General features: G+C 41.7%; 1 protein-coding gene across 4 annotated transcripts in view; it reads right to left on the bottom strand.

Moving 5' to 3' along the window:
• Positions 1 to 131: 131 nt before the first annotated feature.
• LOC124182376 (acetylcholine receptor subunit alpha-type acr-16-like) overlaps positions 132 to 22,634 on the bottom strand; it is a 39,651-nt gene continuing 17,148 nt past the window's right edge. For 2 of the 4 annotated variants that reach the window (XM_046569539.1, XM_046569542.1), the window contains 9 exons: positions 22,529 to 22,573; positions 18,771 to 18,880; positions 11,052 to 11,232; positions 9,795 to 9,870; positions 8,805 to 8,999; positions 8,613 to 8,699; positions 8,433 to 8,542; positions 7,581 to 8,141; positions 132 to 4,214 (listed from right to left, as the gene is read on the bottom strand). In XM_046569539.1, the coding sequence (XP_046425495.1) occupies positions 4,047 to 4,214; positions 7,581 to 8,141; positions 8,433 to 8,542; positions 8,613 to 8,699; positions 8,805 to 8,999; positions 9,795 to 9,870; positions 11,052 to 11,232; positions 18,771 to 18,880; positions 22,529 to 22,573 (1,533 nt within the window). In that variant the 3' untranslated portion in view covers positions 132 to 4,046. The remainder of the gene's footprint in view (positions 4,215 to 7,580; positions 8,142 to 8,432; positions 8,543 to 8,612; positions 8,700 to 8,804; positions 9,000 to 9,794; positions 9,871 to 11,051; positions 11,233 to 18,770; positions 18,881 to 22,528; positions 22,574 to 22,634) is intronic. The other 2 variants (XM_046569543.1, XM_046569540.1) reach the window with 2 other exon arrangements.

Here is a 22,634-nt window from a genome sequence, read left to right as displayed (position 1 = left end):
TTTCGTTGCAGATACATATACATGGAGGCATAATGTATGCTTGTGTAATATCAAACGTTCTTTAGCCTCACTCCGATGTGAATAAAACATATTACGACTACGCATATACAGGTAGTAAACAGGTATCTATCTAGGCAACAATGTCTATACTGGATCTCGACATTTTTTGTCTTTTTCGTTCTTTTTTTTTTTTTTTTCAAGCCCTTAAACCAAGTTAATTAATCATCAACGTCATCGTCATCGTCATCGTTATCATTATCATTACAATCATCATCACCATCATCATCATCGCCATCGCCGTGAATTGCATCATCAAGGATTGCAATCGTTATTTAATCAATCCGAAATGTTTAATCCTTATACGATACATTATATACGTTATTTAAATTTTTTTTTCTTTATCATCTCTTTTTAACATTATTAACAACGTCGTTATATAGTTATATACACACACTTGTATATGTATATATATATATATGTATATATATATAACATATATTTATAAATAGAATATATATGGGTATATACGCATATACGTATATGTGTATAACTTTGAATATTATTATATTATATTTAAAAGTTTATAACGTGATTGGTTGTCGCGTCATTGCCAATGGCCAAGAAAAATTCATATTTTTATCATACATTATTAATAATAATAATATTCCAAATAATGGGAATAATAATAGTAATAGTAATAACAATAACAAATAAATATTCAGAATCCTTTTCTTAGCATCATACTTCTTCCTTCTTTCGTTCTCTCCCTACCGTCATTCTTTCTTTCCTTTACTCGTGTCTGTCTCCTTTCGTATCATTTCCTCCTATTAATGGTTATTTGCTCGATTTTTCGCAACGGTTTTGTATCTCGTAGTCAGTTATCGATTAGCACTGCACCCGCCGTGAGAGAGATTAACTATGAAAAGGAATGGCTCGGGTAATCGAATCGGAAATAAAAACTCGAAACAACAATAACGAATACAACGAGTCAAATCAACGAAAAAACTATCTCGAAATAACAACCGACTCGTTACGTTCTTTCCGAAAATGTTCTCTGCCCGACACCTTCTTTTTTCAAACATTTTTTTGTATACAACCGCTTTTCCACACGTGGAAAGTGTGTCGCGTACGTTCGTCGTGCAAAGTGCGAAAACTGCAGCATATCAGAGGCTCTCTTCTCGATTGATCAGCAATTATTTATATCATTGTGACGCCGATGTTTGAAACGGTCTAATCGTTCGGTCTAAGTGTTCCATCGATCTACAAAGAGGTGCAAATAGCGAGGCGGAACACTTTTCGCGACGAGACTTTATTCGCCATCTCAAGTACAATCTCGTACCCAGCTCTTTTTGTTTTGTCCCTTTGTCTCTTCGTCTCTCATTGTCGCGACTACTTGTCGCGGCTCTACACACATTCGCACCTAACGGTGGCGCAGATGTAAGCTGAGACTGTATCAAATATTCAAAGTTCATTTAGGTACGTACATTAGGGTGGTCCTTGAATATGTCATTTTTGAATTTCGACCAGCTCGAATCCCCAAATCGGTTCCAAATAATCTAAACTCTAACCCCTGTCCTCGAAAGGGTGGATTTCCCCATTCAACCCTTTTAGGGGCAAATTTGGTACAAGGGGGCTTTTTGGTTCACTGATTACGAATCTGAACTCAAAATTTGAAAATTCAGAATGGCGGATCCAATATGGTGGACCCAAAATACCAACGTAAAGTGACTTGGGATTCTGGTCCGCCATGTTGGATCCGTCATTTTAAACTTTGAACTTTCGAGTTCAGAATCGTGATCAGTGACTCAAGAAGCCCTCCTGTACCAAATGTTATCGAAATCTGTTTGGTAGATTCAGGGTGCCGTTGAAAGAGTTGAATGGGGAAATTCACCCTCTTGTGGCCACGACTTAGAGTTAAGATAAAAATTTGAAAAAATGAGGAAATTATTTTTAATTTATTTTAAGTCGATTTGGGGGTAAGTCGGTCAATATTAAAAAGTGACCTTTTTAAGAACCGCTCTAATGTACATACATACGTATACCAACGTGAGATTCACAATTTATGAGTAACCTGACCCCAAAGTAGACTATTTTATAAAACGTAATTTTTTTCTTCTTTTCAGTTATTGCATATTGTTATCATTATCTTTTCCTCGTTTTTTGTGTTTTTTCACAATTCATAGACTTCGAAGCGTAAAAAATGAAAAAAAAATGAAGACAGAAGAAACGGAAAATGATGAGCTCATAGTCAATTGCTACTCATGGCGATGCATTATTAATTATTTCCACGTCGGGACGACACTGACGATGCGTCGCGAAATCGGTACTCGTTTTTTTTTTTTTCTAACACACACTATGTTGGTACTTCAGGATTTACAGTGAATTTTTTTAAGGCTCATGGTCGCGTCGTAATTGTACAAAAATGGTAAGTAAAGAGGTTTCTCAACCATGCCGTCGCTGGAAAACTGACTGACAATTATATCTTTTCCAGTTTATGTCCCGGTCGATGGAAAATGTGTGGCAAAGGCGTGAGGTGAGCCGCTGGTCTCACTATGGCAGCCATTTTCCCGCTTCACGTAGTCTTTGTCTCTACGTAGCCGGATGAGATGAGATTCGGTGTGACGGTTATTTCCTTGGTTAAAATTGATTCTCCTGAATGTACGAAGTTTAATTAGAAGAAAATACACGTATAAAATGCGTTTACGAGTATTACCGATACCGAAACAATTTATACCCGTATCGCAGCGCGTCGACCATGAGCTTGAAATGCAATTTTCATATCGAATAATCCTATGCGCGAGATTTTTTACTCAATTACGATAATCACCGTTTACCAGTGAAACGTGCAGAACGTTAGATATAAATTGCTGGTTGTGAAATGATAAGACTCTTAATTCAAAACCAACCACCCGCGCATTATAAGTCACGTCACCGTCGCAATTCGATTAATTTCATTAGAATTCTCGGTTAATGATTACAGTAATAATAATAATAATACTCACTAGTGATATACGGATTAATAAAATTCACTGGCATTTGAATCACCTTGGCAGTTCATTGTGTAGTTGAGAATATATGTATAATATATAGTAATACGTGTGTGTATGTGTGCGCTTATCTCCTTTCTCTTTCCGTATCGTTATCTTTTTGCACTTCCGACTATCTCCCCCGTTCTCATCAGCTCGACGGACTCGATGAATAAACTGCTGATCTGGGGAGCTGTGTCAATTTCTCAAACGTCGATTTCGGATCGATCTGATCGAGCCGTCTACATTATTGTGATTACATTGTAGTCTGATGTCGAAGATCGGCTGTTCGGCGTGTGTGCGTGTGTAAATTTGCATATTATATTAATATATAACGTGTGTGGATGTGTGTTTGTGTGTTATTGCTAAAGTCTTCGATGAAATTCTAACATTAGTGCTGATTCGGTTGTCCCCGTTCCATATTTTTCATCATATTTGTTTTCTGTTCAACAGTTAGGTATACAATCGGACAAGCCAACCAGTAATCGTTGGTTCTCCACGCTGCACTTTTACTAATTATCTCTTGAATAATTTTTTCTCCGTCATTAATTCACCGTATTCCCTTGCCTTCGGTTAGCTAGTCGCACCGTTTGATTTCTCTTGTTTTCTTATCTAGTTGTGATATATTGTATTTGTATGCGTAGTACATGGGGAAAAATGGTATTTGAAAAGCGAAAGTTCGACAACCTGCGATGCGGCGTTTGCAACACTTGGGTGTGTGTGTGTGTGTGTGTGTTTTTTTTTTTTTTTTTTGTGTTAAATGTATTAACGTTGGGCTATCGCGAGATAAAATTGAATAATAAACGACACTTTTGTCAAGCGTAAAAAATTCATGTACAACAAATACGGTGCAGGGCGTTTTACGATCAATTTACTGCGGCCTAATCGTAAATGGATATAATATTCATTCGTGGACTCGCAGCAGCGGCAGCAGTAACGATATTCCTTCGATATCTCAGTTTCGTTTTTGATTATTATTATTATTATCCAACACCGACGACGATCGAGAACCCCTCCGAATCACGTGACGATTATATGAGGGGCTGAGAATAGGACGGTGATGGTGGCGATGATCGTGAACAGGGTAAATATTATTAGGCACATCCTGTCGATCACCATCGCTGCGAACTTCCAATCGTTGCTCACCTTCTTCTCCAAGTCGTCGTTCTTCAGCTGATCCGTTATTACCTGTAACGAGAGCAGAGGAAGACAATCCAGATTATAGAAGATCCTAATGTGAATACCTGAAATTTTGACTGTCCTTTGGAAGAATCGTGGCCATGAAAGGATGGCAAAAAGAAAAGGAGAGAAAACTTTGCATCGTCCAAAAGACCTTGTCACATGACGTTATGATGTTCACCATACGACAGGCCAAAATATATCGGCACTCCTGAAACCTGTAAGGTCGTGTGTGGTGTATGCTTTTAAGGTAAGAAGCTGAAAGTTCACGAAAGGTCGGATGAAATATTCATAAAAGTCTATATGTACGGTATGTACAGGCTTTCTATGTCATCCGATTATGAGCCAACCAGACACCATACCGTATTGTATATTCCCTTCGTACGATTCACGGATTTTCCTATGTTATATCCACAGATGTCGCATCGTAGCACGGCTAATACACTATTTTCCGGGATGTAAGAAGGGGAGAAACGAAAAGAGAGAAAAAACGACCGTAAGACAGACAAGAAGAGAGAAGAATAAAAGAAACATTTTTCATGCATATATTTATCATCGTCGTAGAAAAGACGTGTAGAATGATGGAGAACTCCGGTAAGGCGAACGTTTTTTACGGTATATCTTAGTTTCTTTTCTTCGCGGTATTGTATTATCCCGAAATGCGGTTTTAGCCGGGAGTGAAAAATGACGAATAACCAATTTCGTGCTATCCTATTTTCCTTTCCTACTCCCGGATTCTTTCTATCCCATGGTAACAATAACAATTCCCACCGTCTACAGCGTCGTCGTATTTTATTCTGACGATACAGTGTCACTATTTCTTCGTCGATTTTCATTCTTTCATAGTACCAATTTTCAGAAAGAGAAAGCTACGCAGAGAACCCGATAATCGTGGCAACGATCCGTGCTTGCACCCCGTGAATTTTTATCCCCATTGCAGTCTGTGTCCTAGTTGGCACGGAACGCACCATATACACGGTATTGTTGACGGAGCGCCGCAGCGAATTGGGAAGAGAAAAACGGGGTTGGAGGATAGAAAAAAATGAAAATACGAGGTCAGTAAAACAGAAATCGGAATAAACCACGTTTCGACACCGCGGTGGCCCATATTAACGAGTGAAAAACTATCAGTCCCGGCTGCAACGCGTGCGGATTATTGGATTCTGTGTTTGGCTTGGCAATGTGAGCCGAGCTGACGGTGGCACATAAAAAGCGACTCCCGCAGAGCCGAGGTTCAATATTTCTTTTGTACTGCGATTAGCCGTAAGCTCCGGTAAGGTTCCAGAGCATCCGAGTGCTTCATGATCCGTTATCCTACCCATGGCAGATTGTGTCGTTCGTTTTTTGGAGAAGGCACATCATGCGGGTTAACCGAGTGTGAATAATCGAGGAACGATGTGTATATAAATGGGATGGAAACATTCCCGGATAATGAAAATCAACCGAAAACTCAATCATCCAAATAAATTCAGATCGGATCACTTGACTATCGATACGTTTGAAATTTGAATCATGTACGACTTCAGGTACGAACAATATTATACCCTGATGAAATTTTACCCGATACGAATATCTCTGGGTATTACTTTTCACTCACGTATGTTGTACACACGTTATATCCTTACTGCGGACGTTTGCAAATTGATACTTCGCGGAGGAAAATTGGGGATATGTTTCGGAGTAGTTCAGTCTCTTTGAATTTCTTCGTTTCCCCGATGGACTCTACATTCTTTAAGATGAAAAAACGACTACTCGGCGAAACCTTTCAGTTTCTATCAGCATTACTTTTATGTTTTTTCTTCTTTCAACCGTGTCTCTGCAGGACTATGCAATCGTTCAAATTACGTTTAGCTGCTTTGTAGGATTTTTTTATAAGCTTACTTTCTACGATTTCACGAGAATGTGAATTATTTTTTCAGCTATTGCTGTGCGGGGAATCGGAGCATTTTGAATTCAGTTTGTACCGCAAATTCGTTAGTTGGAATAAATTAACTTGACTGATTTGAATTTTACTTGAAGCAAAAGGGTTGCGGAAGGGTGCGGCGGATCGAAATAAACAAAACACTTGGTTAGCTGTGATTTTCTTCTATCTGTAAAAACGATATCAGAAAATAATGTGCACAAAATCGTGTATACTGAGGCCCAATTACGATTTCCTTTTAACCGATGAACGGGGGACTTTTTTTTAAAATTGAATCACTTGTGTTACAATGAGATGGCGATATAAGAGATATAGTTGAATGTTTTTGGGTAAGGTAGTATCTTTACATGTTTGCATCACATTTCCGGCCTTAATAACTTCGACATTAATTTTTAGCTGTTCCAAAGTCAAAAATTCGATAACCATTATTTTGCATGCCTATCGAAATAGTTTTGAGAACACGTGGGAGATGATTTATAGATAATATCGACAAAACATTCCATATTTGCCGCTTCGTACTTTTCACCCTTTGAATTTCTCATTACGTCGGATTTCAGCAAACACTTTACATGGATGCTTTGAAAGATTTCTTATTACTTGGAACAAATAATATACTGGTAAATCAGTTCATCTCCCGGTTCATTATTTTCTGATTTGGCTTTTCGACGATGGAGGTTATGTCGCGTGGAAAATGGATGTAACAATATTAACCAACGAAAAAGCATCGACCTCTGTAACTCGTATCACCGTTTGACGCCTGTGACAGGTGATAAAATTTCCGTATCAAGCTCTTGGAGCAGAGTATATAAACTTTGGCGAGTTGCCAGTGGCCTGCGACAACGTTAACCCTTTCGTGCATACATTTTTCCTTAGATGCGACTCACTTGAAATTTTGCATATATGGGCTTATGGGGTCACTGATTACGAATCGGAACTAAAAATTTGAAAATTCTAAATGGCGAATCCAATATGGCGGACGTAAATTCAAAAAGTTATTTGATTTCGTCAAACTTTATTTTACACGGTTTTTGGGATCAGTGATTACGAATTTGAACACGAAATTTGGAAACTCAAAATGGCGGATCCAGTATGGTGGACAACCAAAACCAACAATAATAAAAATTTTGAAAAGATTCTGTTCAATTTTTTGGTGTATATTAAATTTGTGTAAAAATTGGCATTCAGATTTTCATGGTATATGAGCAGAAAACACTTTTTTTCGTATAAAACTGTAAATTTCTACCATTTGTTTACGTGTGCTATCTTTGAAATTAAATAAATGAATATATTTTTTTTTTTTTAGACTTCGAAATATTTCAGAGACCATATGAAAGCAAAAAACACGGCAGTTGTTACCAAAAAAAGTAGTTTGATAAATAAAAAGCTGCTGCTGCTGCAAAAAAAAAAGGTGGGACGATCAGGGTCCAAGCGTGAATTAGATGGTGAAAGCGTACCTTCATTTCCTTGAGAATGAGAATAAGCTCGTATCTCGCGCAGAAGCATGCGCTTTGCAGTATTGTCTCGACTTGGGGGGGCCCCGCGTCCTGGGGGTGTTGATGGTGGTGGGCAGCGGCACTGGTGTAGGGTGTCGGATGCTGATGATGCGGCGTCGAACTCGGGGGCGCAGCGTGGGCGTGATGATGATGGTGATGAGGCGTCGTGTGGACATGTCCGTGGCTGTGACCGTGTCCCATGGACCCCATGGAGCCCATGGAGCCCATGGATCCGATGGTGCCGCCCATGTGAGCGGGGTGCCCCGGGTGGTGGGGGCCTGGCGTGCTGTAGACGTTGTTCAGGAGGTTGTTGTGGGAGGCGAGCGCGTTGTCATCAAGGTCGAGGACGTTGGCCAGAAGCGACTTGCTGCTCCGCTGATGGAGCTCGAGGTCGCCGTAGGCCTTGCTGGAGCCCATCACCGGCGAGGGCTTCTGCGACTTTTGGGTCTCCTTTTCCTCCTTGTCGGCGGGCCTCGACATCCGAAGGACGCAGGGAAGCCAGTAGAGGAAGACGACTCGCACCTTTTGGGGTCAGACATGTGGCGAGGTCTATAATAGAGTACGACTATCGTCGATGAGGATTCGAAGGTCTGGGAATTCGCCGGACGTTTCTCAGAGCTTCAGAGTTGCAGGTTTGAACAAGTTCCCAACCCTGATTCGAGATTACTAGGTTTGATCGAGCTTTCACCGCTTCATCAGCTTCGGACCCAATCAGGGGTCGGTTTATGAAATCTCTCATTATGTTTCAACGTGTCATCGTTTGAGAGGAAAGGTTACCACGGGTTGAAATTTTTATAAGATGCTCCTACTTACCCATTCGGACATCTCGTGAGTGTCGGAGTTCCGGTGATGATAATTCAGGATCAGAATCGTACTGACGACGCTACTGGCGACCATGAACATAATGCAGTTGAAATATGTACCTGAAAACGAATAATGAATCAGAGTGCCACTCGTTTCCACTTGGCGTAGAATTACTTTATTTACACTGACCTAACAAGGGGACAGCATCCGAAGTGGCGGGCATTGTTTCCGCTACCATGTTGAGGAAGACGGTGAGAGACAGCAGAATGGTGACTCCTGTAAGTCGATTGGGTACAGGATAACGGTTAATGGACTCTCAGTGATTAGTAACCGCATAAAATAACGTTACGGTAGACGTAATATTACGTAACCGATTCTCACCAAGAGAAAGTTTCTCCCCGGAGTCGGGAGGCAGGGTGAAGCCGAGAACGGCCATGCTGGCGATCAGAACGCAGGGCACGATTAGATTGAAAAAGTAGTAGAGGGTGCGTCTCCTTATTATAACAACGAATGTGATGTCTATGTACGGCTCCGGGCAGCAGTTGTAGTATATCTCGTTCCTCTTTCCAGGCACACCTGTAAAACCGACGTAGTTTCTCTGTTGCAGCAGTAAAACGTTCGCAAGGTAAAAAACGAGTAACCGGTAACCAAACGCGGTTTTTTTCTTCACGCGAAAACGGCACTCTAATGTCAGAAAATAAACGAAGACATTCGCCCGAATGGTGGATTGAAATTGTTTGTCGTTCCGGGAGACTAAGAGACCGACTCGATTCTCGTTCTCCGCAATAAAGATAAGGAGAAAGACAAAGAAGAAGAATGAGACGAATGAGAATAAGGTACGGTCATCTCTTTTGAGCGACGTTTTGATTAAACCCATGGAAATGTCGTTTAGTTTTTGCGTTGAGTAAGTCTCGGTGACTCGGACGAAGACGAATGACCACGGAGCAGTTGGTCTATTGGTCTACTTTCGCAGGTTGTTGGGAGAGAGGGAGAAGGGGAGGGAAATGACGGAGTCGGGGTAAAAGTGAAATCGGGAGAGAAAAGTGGCGGCACAAGGTATACATGTAACGCACGCGGTGTACCCTGAAGAAATATATTCAGACGACGTAAGCCGGGGAAAAGACGAGGAGGATCGCGTATCCCGTCGAGGAGTTACGACCGGTGTCAGTCCCTCTACGTCCCCCCAGTGGCTGATGCTACATGTCAGTGTTATATTTTATACGCCCATTCTCAGCAGAGCGTGAGTCGCTGCTGGGAGCATAAGGAGGAACTATTCCAGAAGTTGAGAGAGATGCCGCGATGGCTGAAGGCCGTTAATGCCACGGTCAACAGGGATAAAAACTAAGTTGAAGAGGGATCTAATGTACCCACCGAGAAGGTCCCACTCCCCGTTCGTGATGAAGCTGCTTATGTCGCCTCCAGCCTCGTCCTGGATCTGCAGGTCCAGCTGAAAGTCGAAGAAATGATTGAGTGCTTAGACGAAGACGATATTAACGGATTTATTGCAGCTTATTTTTCTCGACTTAAGCGCCGGAGTGGGACGAATTCAATTCGAATTGCTGAAGAACGAAGCGGGTTAACGGATGCTGAATCAGAAGAAAACGTGTATCGTGGAAAGAGTATGAGAAAAAAACTTAGAGGGGCGGTAGAACTTTTCTTTGTATACGTTTTTACTTCGGGTTTGTTTATGTACAAACGTCATGCCGGCTTTTCTTCTTAATGAATCGCCCCATCATACGCCGTGCATTATCGAAATCGACCGGCTGACTGAGTTTAACGGGAATTTGATCAGCCCACTCACCGTTCTTGAACTTTTCCGAAGAAATTCAATTTGTCCGTTTCCAGTTCGCGTGGGCGAGTGTGAAGGTATTCACTAATCGACGAATGGCTCCTAGCTGGGCGGAGTAATAATCGACTCGGTAGCTAGCTTGAGCTAGTCGGTGAGGGAGAAGGTCGTTGAAAAAGAAAAGGAAAGACAGAAAGGGAGAGAGGGAGGGCGATAGGGTGGGAAGCAAAGACTAAGAAAACAATTTTCTCATTCCACCTTGTAAGTTTGTCCAGGACGTCAGTTCAAATATCATTTATTCGTTGACCCAGTTCCTCCGATCCCAATTGAATAATAACTACCAAGATCTGCGCACACACACACCTTGGGCGTCCATAAATTGGCTTTTAATACATTTTTAACGCGTAGTCAATTTAACTTCTGTCGAACAATCAAAAATTCATATCGGATCGTGAAACTTGAATCTAAGCGGAGTTTTACTTGGGTATCAAAAATGAGAGAATAAAAAAAAAAAAAGTCAAACGGCTGTTACAGCTGACTTCGAACCTTTCTCCTAGTTTAGACTCTTTTCTTATCCTCGCTTTCGGTGGAGCTTCGGTAAGCAGTTTTAGGATCGACAAAAAGTTGCCAGGGATGGAGAAAAATTCTTACCGAAGAAAGGAGAGTTTGATTGGGATATACTTTCGAAACTAAAAACTTCACCGCATCGACGCTTCTAGTTCCAGAATTGAAAACGGGAAAGAGAAAAAATTGAATGGGGGGTCTAATAAAAACGTGTCTAAAATATTTATGAACCTCTAGGAGAAAGGAAAAAATCGCTGACTTTTGTTCGAAATTCTTACCTGGAAACCGTCGTAAGTCCACGAGCCGAATTTCATCTCGCACCGTTGATCGTCGAAGGGAAACCACGTGATGTCTATCTTGCAGGTACTCTTAAATATACCTGGAGGTACGTAGAGGCAGGTGCCGTTGCTCTTGACGACGACGTTCGTCGGATAAGTGCCGTCAAAGCCCTCGTCCGCACTGCAGCAGTGAATCGAGAAAAAAAAAAATTCACCACGTTTTACGTGCACCTTGAAGTAGGTGAAACTTTGTACATTTTAGCAGAAATTGGAAACTCCAAGAATTTCGAAAGGAAAATTATCGTTGCCACGTTATACTCGTGCTCGTATAATATTTACCCTGAACACGTACGTGTATATATATATGTACAAACATGTACGCAACTGTGGGATCGTGTTGAATAATATACATAATATATGTATGTACATACATATATCTATACATATGTATATGTAAAAGTCTGAGAACGGATTGGTTGGATAAAAGCCAGTTGGCTCCGTTCCAATATTTTATTGCATTCGTTTTTTTCGTTCATCTTCATTTTTTGTTTTTCTTACTCGCCATATCCTTTTTCGAAATTCCTCCATTCAACGCTAGCCGGGTGTTTTAAGCTCTCAGAAATTCGCCACCGCACGTCGCAATCTACCGCCAAGTAGTTTATATACCTTATAGACTGTTCCGTCTATCCGCACTTAAACGAAGAATTCAAATTGATGTGCCGCATTTCGTCGTGCAATCCAATTCCCGCGGCACGTGTATTATAGAGACATAAACGTCTCGAACCGAAAAATATCTGAGAAACTCAAGTTCAGGAAAGAAGCTCCTCGAAGCTTCGAAGTATTTTCAGTGGTGGAGTATTATTTTTGAACAACGCAAGCATGTTTTATGCGGTTTTTCACGCCTGTGTTCGGTAAGTAAAGTAACTGCTTTAGCGGCGGAGGGAGTGAGTCACGAGTGCGCATGCGCGGAGTACAATAAAGAGAATTTTTAAAACCTAGGAGTTGAAAGTCGTCTTTTCTGTATCGACTCTGCGCATGCGCAGTCGCAAACAATCCTGAAATTAGGCGACCCTAACCTCAATTTTGTGCTTTGTGAAAAAAGGCGTGACGTACTCTTGTTAAATAAAGAATCGTGTAGAACGAGGAGGCGACAATGGTCTTTTTACCTTGCTTATTTGCAATATTCGCCTTCGACTTCACCTATGACTCATATTGCAAACTTACGCGCGGCTTGAAAATACCGAGTTTGCCTCCTTGTTTCGCAATATATTATTTTCCAACGCCAGCGAATTTGTTTCCTCAATGTAGTCTTGTTTTATTTAAAATATATGTTATATTTGTAGACACGCAGCGTTTTCATGGCCTTGGGAAAATCTCGGATGGCGGTGCAGAGGCGTCTTGGCTTGAATAAAACAGGCTGACGTATTTATACGACTGTAAACATATGTGCGGGAGCGTGAAGAACCCCCAGGGACGGGGATTCGAGCTGCTTGCTATCCCAGGAGTGCAAGAAACCGAACCTGTAGGTGCGCCTTCAACTTGTGTTCGATGTGTGTCTACCTTAGGAAAAATGGTGGGTAATGTTTTTTTCAATCCATTTCTTTCCTATACGGTTTTGTGAAAAATTCAGGTAAAATAGAGCCCGGCGTGCCGGTGACACCTTTCATGAAAATTCAATGCCCACGACCGTAGAATAAATGGGAAAAGGTATTTTTTTTTTTTTTTGCTTTTCCTTTCTTTTTTTTACTCTCATTCTGTTTTTCTTTTCAGTCGAAAGACTCTTTGAGCATTGGATCTGCATCGATGACTCGATATGTCTTTGAATCATCCTCAAACACCCCGGAGGGACGAATCACAATGGACATTATTCCGTTCTCTATGCGGCATTGAGCGGAGAAAACGACGCGGAGAGAACGGTGCGGCGAATTGACGATTCCGCTCGAGCCATGCGAGTAGATCTTGATTCCCTGCCTCTGTCGTCGTCCGTAATTTGATATGCTCGATAAGGGTCAGCTGATACCTTCAGAATGTATGCCCGTTTGACGATCCCGTGCGAACCGTTCGACCAGAATCTGGTGTGCTCTAATTCGTGGCAGAAGTCTGCAGGATGGGGGGGGGGGGGGGGGGGGGGAGCATAAATAAACTTGGTAAACTGCCAAAGACCGTCGCAGAAGGCTTATCAAACATTGAAAACGGAAATTAGAATATTCCTCGTAGACGCGCCCCGAAACTTGCAGGACAAGAGGAGTCCCTGCAGGCTTCGCCCCCCCCCCCCCCCCCCCCTCACCCCTTTTGCTCTGGCTCTCTCTCTCTCGCTCTCTCTATCTCTCTCTTTTCTACCCGAAGGGGACTAGGGGTCGTGAAATTTCCGAATGACAATGACGCTGCCGAGTAATGATTCCGGCCGGAGTAGGTATCATTGTCTCGAAAAGTTCTCTCACCGTATTCAAGAATTGATGGGTATGTGTATTACATATGTGGGGCCCATTGTCATGACAGACCCATGCTAATTATATCCAGACGAAGGGTTTGTCTCGTTTGCGAATTGACTCTTCGTGGTATCGAAACGCCTGGTTTCATCCATTCAAGTTCGAGGCAAAAGCTCATTTATGGGTATACGTGCAAAGTTTTACCGCTCGGTGTCATCTGTGTGGAAAGACCCCCGAAGGATGTGACGGTCAGTGAATAGTCAGGGGAAAATCATAATGGGGTACAAGAGCCATGAGAAAAGTTGGCGCTCCTGGTGGGAGTCTGAGAAGCTGTTTAGCGTGATTAAGAGTCGTGTGGGAGTCGTTTCGGGTCCCCGAAGCTTGCCGGAGGTCATTCAAGGTCAGTTGGGGACCTCGCTGTGCGCTCCAAGTCGTTAATTCAACCTGGGAAGAGTCGTTCTCGAAACGAGGTTGTCCTACTTGCTTGCTCGTGACAGCGTTAAGGATGAATCGGCCGAACCGTCTGGAATGAAAAGTTGGGAAAACAGATGAACCGTTTAAAACTTTCAACAACGTTACTGTGCCAATGATGATGAATAGACAGGAATGAACTGACATCATTATTATGTTACAGAAATAAATTTCAGCAAATTCGAGGAGATCAAGTTGAGGCACCAACGATTTGAGAAAAGGTTTTTTCAATTAGAAGGTTCGGAATGATTAAGCCCCGGTGTTTTTGATCCGATGGCAATGGTTTTGGACTTATTTTGTTGAACATATTTATAGTTCTTCAGAGATCGTCTGAAAAATATTTTACAAACAATAACCGTCTACTAAGCGAATGGAAATATCTGATCATCGAGGACAATGAGCTCGAAACATAAGAATCGAATGAAAAAGACTAGAAAGTAGACTCATTTCCAACGTTCCGATTGAAGAACGTTTTATCAAATCGTTGATGTCTTATCTTGTGTTGCTCGAGTTTGCTCGGATTCAATTCTATCACATGACAGTGATGTTATTTCACTCGTGTTCACCAGCATCTGGCCAAATAACGTTGCTCGAGAATTTTGAAAAGGTTTCTTCTCTTCATCCAACTTCTGGTGTCAGACAGTGGTGAAGTTTCATTCATCCCTAAGTCGAGTCTCGCTGCATTAAGTGTCACGAATGGATATGAGGATAAGTAAAGAACCGTCTGCATGCGCGTTTTGGGAAAATCGAAACTGGGTTGCAGATGGTTCCCATGGCTTTTTCGTATCGGAATCGATGCGCCAGCTCATCGTCGGCACATCTGCAACAGCGTTTATACACAAACCAATCGACTTCGGCGTTTAACCCTTTCAGTCACATACTTTACAACGCAATATTTTGGCCTGAATTTCCTTACTCGGGAGTTTCTGGAGTCACTGATAACGAATCTGAAGTCACGATTTTGATAATTGCTAAATCCAAGATGGCGAAGCCAAGACGACGGATCCAATATGGCGGATGCGAAATCGAAAAAACTATCAAAATTCGATGATTCTGGGCGAAACTTGTTGTTCGGTAGTTTTTGGGGCTATCCAAAGTAACGAAGATCATTCGGAGTTGTAAATAAACTGTGATAAGGGTAGGAAATGGGAATTTTCGATGTGGGACGCTGAGTATCCCACTGTGACCGAAAGTGTTAACGGAAGCCCCGCAGGTTCGGAAGCTGCGAGGACGAATCAAGATACCCGAGATTTAGGAGGCCAGAGTGGACGGTACGTGGCGTAGAGTCGAAAGGTGAACCACGGAGGGTGGTTTCATTTCCTGTCGAGCATGGCGGGCGTTGGTGCAGGATCCGGAAGACGCGGGGCGGTTTCTTGCATTCGTGCATCGGCGCAGCAGTACGCGGATCACGTCCTCCTGGCTCGTTGCAATAACGAAAGTATAAAAAGGCATCGGCCGATAATCAGCATCGTCGTTCGAAAGCTCATGAGGCGAACAGCTCCGAAGGCACACATTCCGCCACCTTCGCCTCCGCATTACCCCTTCTACCCGGTTTTCACTGCCGTAGGATCGATTTTCTGTGTACCCACCAACCTACCCGACTACTGAGCGAGCTGCACGTCCCGAAAGAACAAGAAAAAGAACAAAGGAACGCAAAAAACAAAAAGCATCGAGAAATTCGCCAAGGTATACACTACCATGCATATTACATACGTATAGGACTCCAACGCCGATAGCAGATACTCGCATATGTATATTCAGACGCTTCGGTTTGTTCAATCGATTTCTTTATTTATTCTTTTGTGATATTATGGCGCAGTGTTTCGATGATGTCGCATTATATACTGTGCTGTAATAGTAATATCCTCGAAATCGATCTTGAAGTTTAATCAGTCGATTCGGATAATCCGAGCCAGATGTTACGAGACACTTTTAAGCAATGATTGAAAAATGACTCCATGATTGATGATTGATCCCAAGTTCGATCAATTACCATTTTCAAGCCCAAGTAAAACGGCAGAAGCTCGAGACTACGGATAAAGGTGACTATTTTCTGTAAAAAAAAACTCACATATCGATCGAGCTATCAGTCGTTAAACTTAATCTATTTTCATACGCATATCGTTCCCTTTTTCCATCAACCAGCATCCCCTCAATTAGTGTCACGTTATGCGATACACACGTGTGTGAGCATACAGGTTGCGGATTATAAATAAACTCCAGGTATGAGGTTTAAAAGATAAAAATAACTGGTGAAAGTTTTCATCGAAAAAGTGATGCAAAAAGCTTGCAATTTCATGTGCACAATAGTGTGTTGTTGATACATTGACGAGAGCTGTACTAAAATATCTCACAGTCGAATTTGGAATAGTCACTGTGGAATAATGCAAGGTACAGGATGAAAGTTTTTCCTGCAACAACGTGTTTCAATCAATTCATAGGTTTGAAAGCTTACATCGCAATACTCGGTAAGCTTCGAATGACTCATTACTTTTCATCAACTTTGGTGATATGGGAAAACTACGGGTTTTGGTCGAGAATTACTTTTTCTAATTTCAATGAATCTTTACGTTTCCCGAACCCTAGAATCCGAAAAACAGGTTTTTCGAAAAACGTCGGTGTGTCGGTCGGTCCGACAAACTCCCGCGATCATCTCGGAAACGGCTCGATGAAAAAATCTAAACCTTCCGGAATTTTACATCGTTGAAATGATGGGCATGAAATATCGCTATGTCCCGTTCAATTTGAACTTCCTGTTCTACAGGAAATAAATCGATTTTCAACGTTCTACTGAGAAACATATCCTTTTTCCTCCTTATTGATTTTTCTAAATAAACGATTATGGTTTCCCCAGTTTATGTATTTATTTTTTTAAATATATGAATCTTTTATTTTTTCAAACTTTTTATGAAAACTTTAGTCTTCAACTGCCGAGTCCTATCAGTTTCAGATTTTTCACTCAGCCGTTTCGAAATCATCGCGCAAGTTTGTCGAACAGACAGACTCTTCCCTTTTCTTGGCGATGAAAAGTATCGCGAAAAAACTGTTTTATACAACGCGAGCATATTTTACGCGTTTTTCCATGCTTCTTTTCCGTACGCAAAGTACCCGTTTCTATGACGGTCGACTTAGTCTGCCAATGCGCATGCGCGGAGTACAGAAAAGACCGCTTTTAAGTCCTGGGAATTAATGCGCACGCGCTGCTGCGAACAAAACTGACATTACGCGAACCTAACCTCAATTCCGTGAAAAAACGCGTAACATACTCTTGTTATATAAAGAATCGTGCGCAACAAGGAGGCAACGGTCTTTTCGCCTCGCGTATTTGCAATATTCGTCTTCGACTTCACCTACGACTCATATTGGAAACTTACGCTCGTCCCGAAAAGACCGAGTTCGCCTCCTTGTTACGCAATATACTATTTCCGGCATGTTTAATACTGCGAAAGTTTTACCGAATCTGCATGTTTCTATAACGGTTCGAGATTTGACGCATGAAAGGGCGAACGGGATGGGCCGAGGGGTTCCTGCAGGATGTAATGTATTTTGGTATAAACGGGGATTTAATCTGCTTTGTCCGAAATTCAAATATGTAATGGATAATGCATATTGCTTTTGGCCGAGGTCCAAATCTTCGGCTCCCGCATGCTGCATGCACCAGCAGTCGTCCTGCATCACCGCGCGTCCTGACCTGACCAACGCGAATTCGCGCGCTTATGCATGTACACACACAGAACCGTTGAGCTAGGCTAATTTCGTCCTGCGAGCGAGCTGCGCCATTGCCAATTTCTCAAACGATATTATTTATGCCGTATTAATTAGCCGCTGAGCTATACAAATTTGCCATACGTCTCCCGGCCCCGAATACCCGGCAACGATGACCCAGAATTCCGCCCCGCTAATTGAGGGCATTACTTTTTAAACGGAGTCCCAAAACCTCCGCCTGCATACCCGCAGCGCCAAATTCGCCGAACAAATACTGTCGCGGATTGTGTATGCATATTAGTACGACGTATTATGGATAATAACCCACTCTCGTCTCCTCGTTGTAATTCGTTTGCCAACGATATAATCGTCCGCCCACCCTCGACTTGCTACCGCGAGGCCTCTTTTGTGTACAACAGAATTATCCCCCTAATTGACAGGATTAAGAATACATCCGGTCTAGGTAGAGTCGATTTTGAAAATTTTATTACCAGACGCCATAATTTCGCCCTAAGTCAAGCTGAGTGTAATTCAAACGAATTATAATCTCGTTGAAATAAAAAAATGAATCCAAGAGTTGAAAATTTCAACCGAAGAATCATTTAATCGCTCATAATTTTAGCCATATCCAATGATCGTTGCCACGTTTACTTCGTTTCCAAAAAGCGTGCGATAGAATTCGTCTCGTTTCCGATGATCCGTTGATCGAGATTAGAAAGTTGGTTGAAAAGAACCAATAAAATAACAAAGAACATTCTCCGTTCGAATGGCAGTTTTTAGATTAATCTTTCACGTGTCAGAGAAATCAGATTCTATTTATAGAATTCAACAGAATTGACTCATTGGTCCGAATTCAACCCCCGATTTTATCAAATCTGTTCTCCCCCAATCGACTCCTCGCTTATGACGCCTACGAAAAGCGCATCAAAATTGGATAACAGGGGGATAAATCAGGGGTCACGACTCTTCGAATCCGACCGGAACTTTGATGCGCTAAATCATCGCCAAGTTTTTGCTCCCGGGTCGTATTAGGGTTGATAATTTCACACGTGAGAGCTGGCGAAGGGTTGAGTGGCAAGTGGTGAGTGGGGATGATAAAAACGGTATTATTCACCTGTTGTACATCAGGACGTCCGGCTTCCAGAGACGATGAGGAGGAATCCGCAGGTCCCGAACGCCCCCGTACTTCGACACGTTCCACCTCATGTTCACGTCGTTCCATTCCTGAAACAAATTTCACCCCCACGATAATCGCACCTGAGCTAATAAAAATCGGCGATAATTCATTGGAACTGGATTTATTACAAAATGAGGTCGGAATTTTGCCCACCTATTTTTTACAATGTGACAAATGTTACGGATGTTAACCCTGTCAGTCACACATTTTTCAACTCAATATTTTGGCCTGAATTTTATTGCTAGGTTTTTTTTCAGGGCCGATGATCACGAGTCCGAAGTCAGAATTTGATCATTTCTAAATCCAAGATGGAAACTTGTTACTCGTGGGTTTTTGGAGTTATACGAAGTAACAAAGATCAATTAAAGTTATAAATAAGCTGTGATAAGACGAGGCCATGAATCTCACCGTGACTGAAAGGATTAAATTTTAGAATCTTTTTTCTCACTTGCGGTGGGAAAAATTACAGCGTGGCTTAGGTTTCTTTTTTCCTTTTCAATTCGGTTAATCGAGGCTTCGAACAAAGAGTTTTTAGTTACTTTTAGGATTACACGCGTTTCATTCCCGTTTTATTTCCATTTTTCATCCCTTTTATTTCCCTCTTATATGTCGTCACGGTTTTTAGGCAGGAAAACCAGCCTCTCGGGTCGAAGTACCATATTACTTTGTTTCTGATTGGTCGAGCGTTGTTGAGCGGAGCGATAAATCGACGCGGGATCCGGGGAGGAAACTCTCTATAGCCAGAAAATCTTCAATCGTGGAAGGACGCAATAATCCTTTCCTTTCAAAGATAGAGGGTAGCTGCTGGATAAGCGTGCTCATGTATATATCAACTGCACACATTCATCCACACGTATTTCCCATACTCCGATCTTTTTCCATTTCCAACAGTTCTGTACGACTTTTAGGTACCCCCTCCCCCTCATCTGCCTCAACTTCTTTTCCCCCACCGGCAGAGATAGCTCAGGCCAAATCCGTACCTCGAGAGATAAATGCGATCATCTGTAGTCCTATACCGAACCGGAAAGGTGGAAACACTTGGTTGAAATTTTTCTCTTCATTTCTGTAGGTTTTCTTATTTCGATTTCTTTTTCATCTCTCTTACGCCCCCCCCCCCCCCCCCCCCGGTGTCCAGATCACCCGATGTTCGTGCAGGCGATCGAGGAAATTGGATAGAGGTGGTAATACGAAGGGACGATGTTATGATTAGAGATGGAATGTTTGAAACTTGTTCGAAAAATAATTTGGCTTCTTTGTGAGTATGTGTTTTCACTTTTTCTTCTTGCGAAAATATTTTTTCCGTTCCGTTGAACAGAAGGAAGAAAAAAAAGAAACTGTGACACTCGGAGGAAAAGCATTAAGTCTCAGGAATCTAATTATGCAAGAACCTTGAGTTACACTCCCCGAAAGGAAACCTCGTTAAAAACTGACGCGACAAATTCAAAGACACTCAATTTTTAATCAAGTATCGAACCTGCCTTTTCGCAGTGATAATTCGTTCAATTAAAATTTATTACACGGCATCAAATGTCAAAGTGCGTTGAGAGGCTTTATGACCGGAGGATGCCGGGAAGTAAGACTGGAATGTTGGTCAGAGTTGAATGAATCTTTGTTGAATCTTGAATAAGACTATTGTTTATTTTTTTCATCAAGGAGGTTGGTCGGCCAATAATTGATGTTTTTCAGTAGTTTTATAACAAAATAGATGTGCAGTGAAGTATTTATCAAATTATTATTTTTCTGACCTGTACGAAGCTCTCTTTTCTTTCTTTTGTTTTTTTTTAGTACTCAATTTAACATTTTCATTTGTGGGACATAATAAATATCGGTTCATTGGTGTAAAATTAAATGTTCAACAATGCACGATAAAAAAAAAAAAAAGAAACTATGTCAGCGAACCGGATAGAAAGTATACTTCCGAATAAAATGCGCGATCGTAGAGTAAGATGGAGAGAATTTATTAGACCTTGGAACATTACGAAGCGATTTGTACCGAAGCATCGAAATCTAGGCTTTTTCCAATAATTCCAGTATTTTCCATTCTTATGTTTTTGAGCGGGATCCTCGTACCTCACGAATTTTATAATTATATAAAAACTCGACTGACGATTGCCTCGTGATAAAATACCAAGAAAGTATCGAGTTTCGTTGAACCAATTCTTCTCTAAAAAGTACCAACGAAATTGCAAAGTCTTCATTTTCTTCCCTCCACTAGGGATAGGTGAATAATGGCCGTAAGGTTATACGCATATTTCATTGTGAAAGACGAGGGTATACGAAAACCGGTTAATCGGAAAGAGGTTTCTTACCGCTTAGCAAAACCTTACCTAAAGGCAACAGGGTTGCTAGGGGGTGAAAAATTGTTTATATAATGCGAAGTTTGCCAAGGAGGGGGGGATGAAGGTGGCGATTATTCATGAATCACGCGACCCCCGCCGAAGTGTTTCTACGGCAGTAGTTTGCATAAAGGACAAGTGACGGATGGTGTGTTTGGCACTGACAGGGGTCGCTCTTGCCGCGAGGGTTCGAAGTCTCCGTCGCCTTGCGTTTCGTACCGTTTTCGTTAGGTTAGGTTCGGCCAGGGCTCGGTCATTGGCCTTGAAAGGAAAGGAGGGAAACTTTTTGGGGTTTATCGAGCGGCGCCATCCGGGCCCCAAGTTCCGTTGATTCCGAGCGGACGACGCGGGTTACCCGAAGACATTCCCTTCCGCTTCCGCCTCTGCAAGCTCCGCATCTGCCTGCCGGTAACTCGCAACAACACCAAACTTCACCCCAGCAATGTTATACCTCTACCTCCGCGATTCGCGGGGGGTAAATCGAACCGGATTATTATTCAAGCCCGCGTACGGATACCACGGTATTCCCGCGTTCCTACCCGCTGTCGCTATTCCCGGATTAGTTATCGCTCCTGGTTACACTCCTAGCATTCCGACATCACCCCTCCGTTCATCGATCGCTAATATCTTCCATCAGGCATTTTAATTATATCCTTGCAACAGTTTTTTCCTTTTTTCTCCCCTACCTTGTAGTCACGGTTGCCCTAAAATCGTTGCTCAAATTTTACTTTTATATAATGCGATTGTTCTTTGTTTATAATCACGTTTTATCTCCGTTTACGTTGAAGATTGTTAAAATTTTTCAATGCCGGAAATATTTTTATTTTTTATTTTTATATTTCATTACGATTGGATTTTATTCTTTACTCGCATTGTCCGGTTTTTCTTTCTAATTATACCTACCTGGATTCAAGCCCCGGACGAAAATTATTTTATTATTAGCATATGCAGCGCGGATTGGTTCGCTCGAAATTTAATCTCGCCATTTGGTAATGAGAATTTAACATCATGTAGGATTTAAATACATTACTGGATCTACCGTTTGTCAGTGTTATTTGCGTAATTTCTGTTTCAATATCATTATTTATATAATATATATATATATAATATTCATTTGTTTCAGTCTACTTTATCAATCACCGAATGGGTATAATAATCGGGTTACAACAGGAGTTTTCTGGAAATCTCGCCGCTCAACGTCAGCAGATAGGCAACCGAAGCTACATTTTGCATTCCTATAGAGTCAGTATGTAATTTATCTGCTAGTGTTGATCTGCGACTTACACAGAAAACTCTCGGTACGATTTCACAAAAAAGTCTTACATACATACAAACGTATCTCGTAAATGCGGCACTTACCAATTTTAGCCAAAGATTGGTGATCAGTAGCTGGTTTTTCTCATCCTGAAATATGAATAAGATGATGTATTATTATTACCCTGAAATTTAAAACCTGGATCAGCTC

The sequence above is a fragment of the Neodiprion fabricii genome, chromosome 5, assembly GCF_021155785.1.
Source record: "Neodiprion fabricii isolate iyNeoFabr1 chromosome 5, iyNeoFabr1.1, whole genome shotgun sequence".
NCBI lineage: Eukaryota > Metazoa > Arthropoda > Insecta > Hymenoptera > Diprionidae > Neodiprion > Neodiprion fabricii.
The sequence above is the reverse complement of the archived record's forward strand: the minus strand, read 5'-3'. Positions and strand labels throughout refer to the sequence as shown.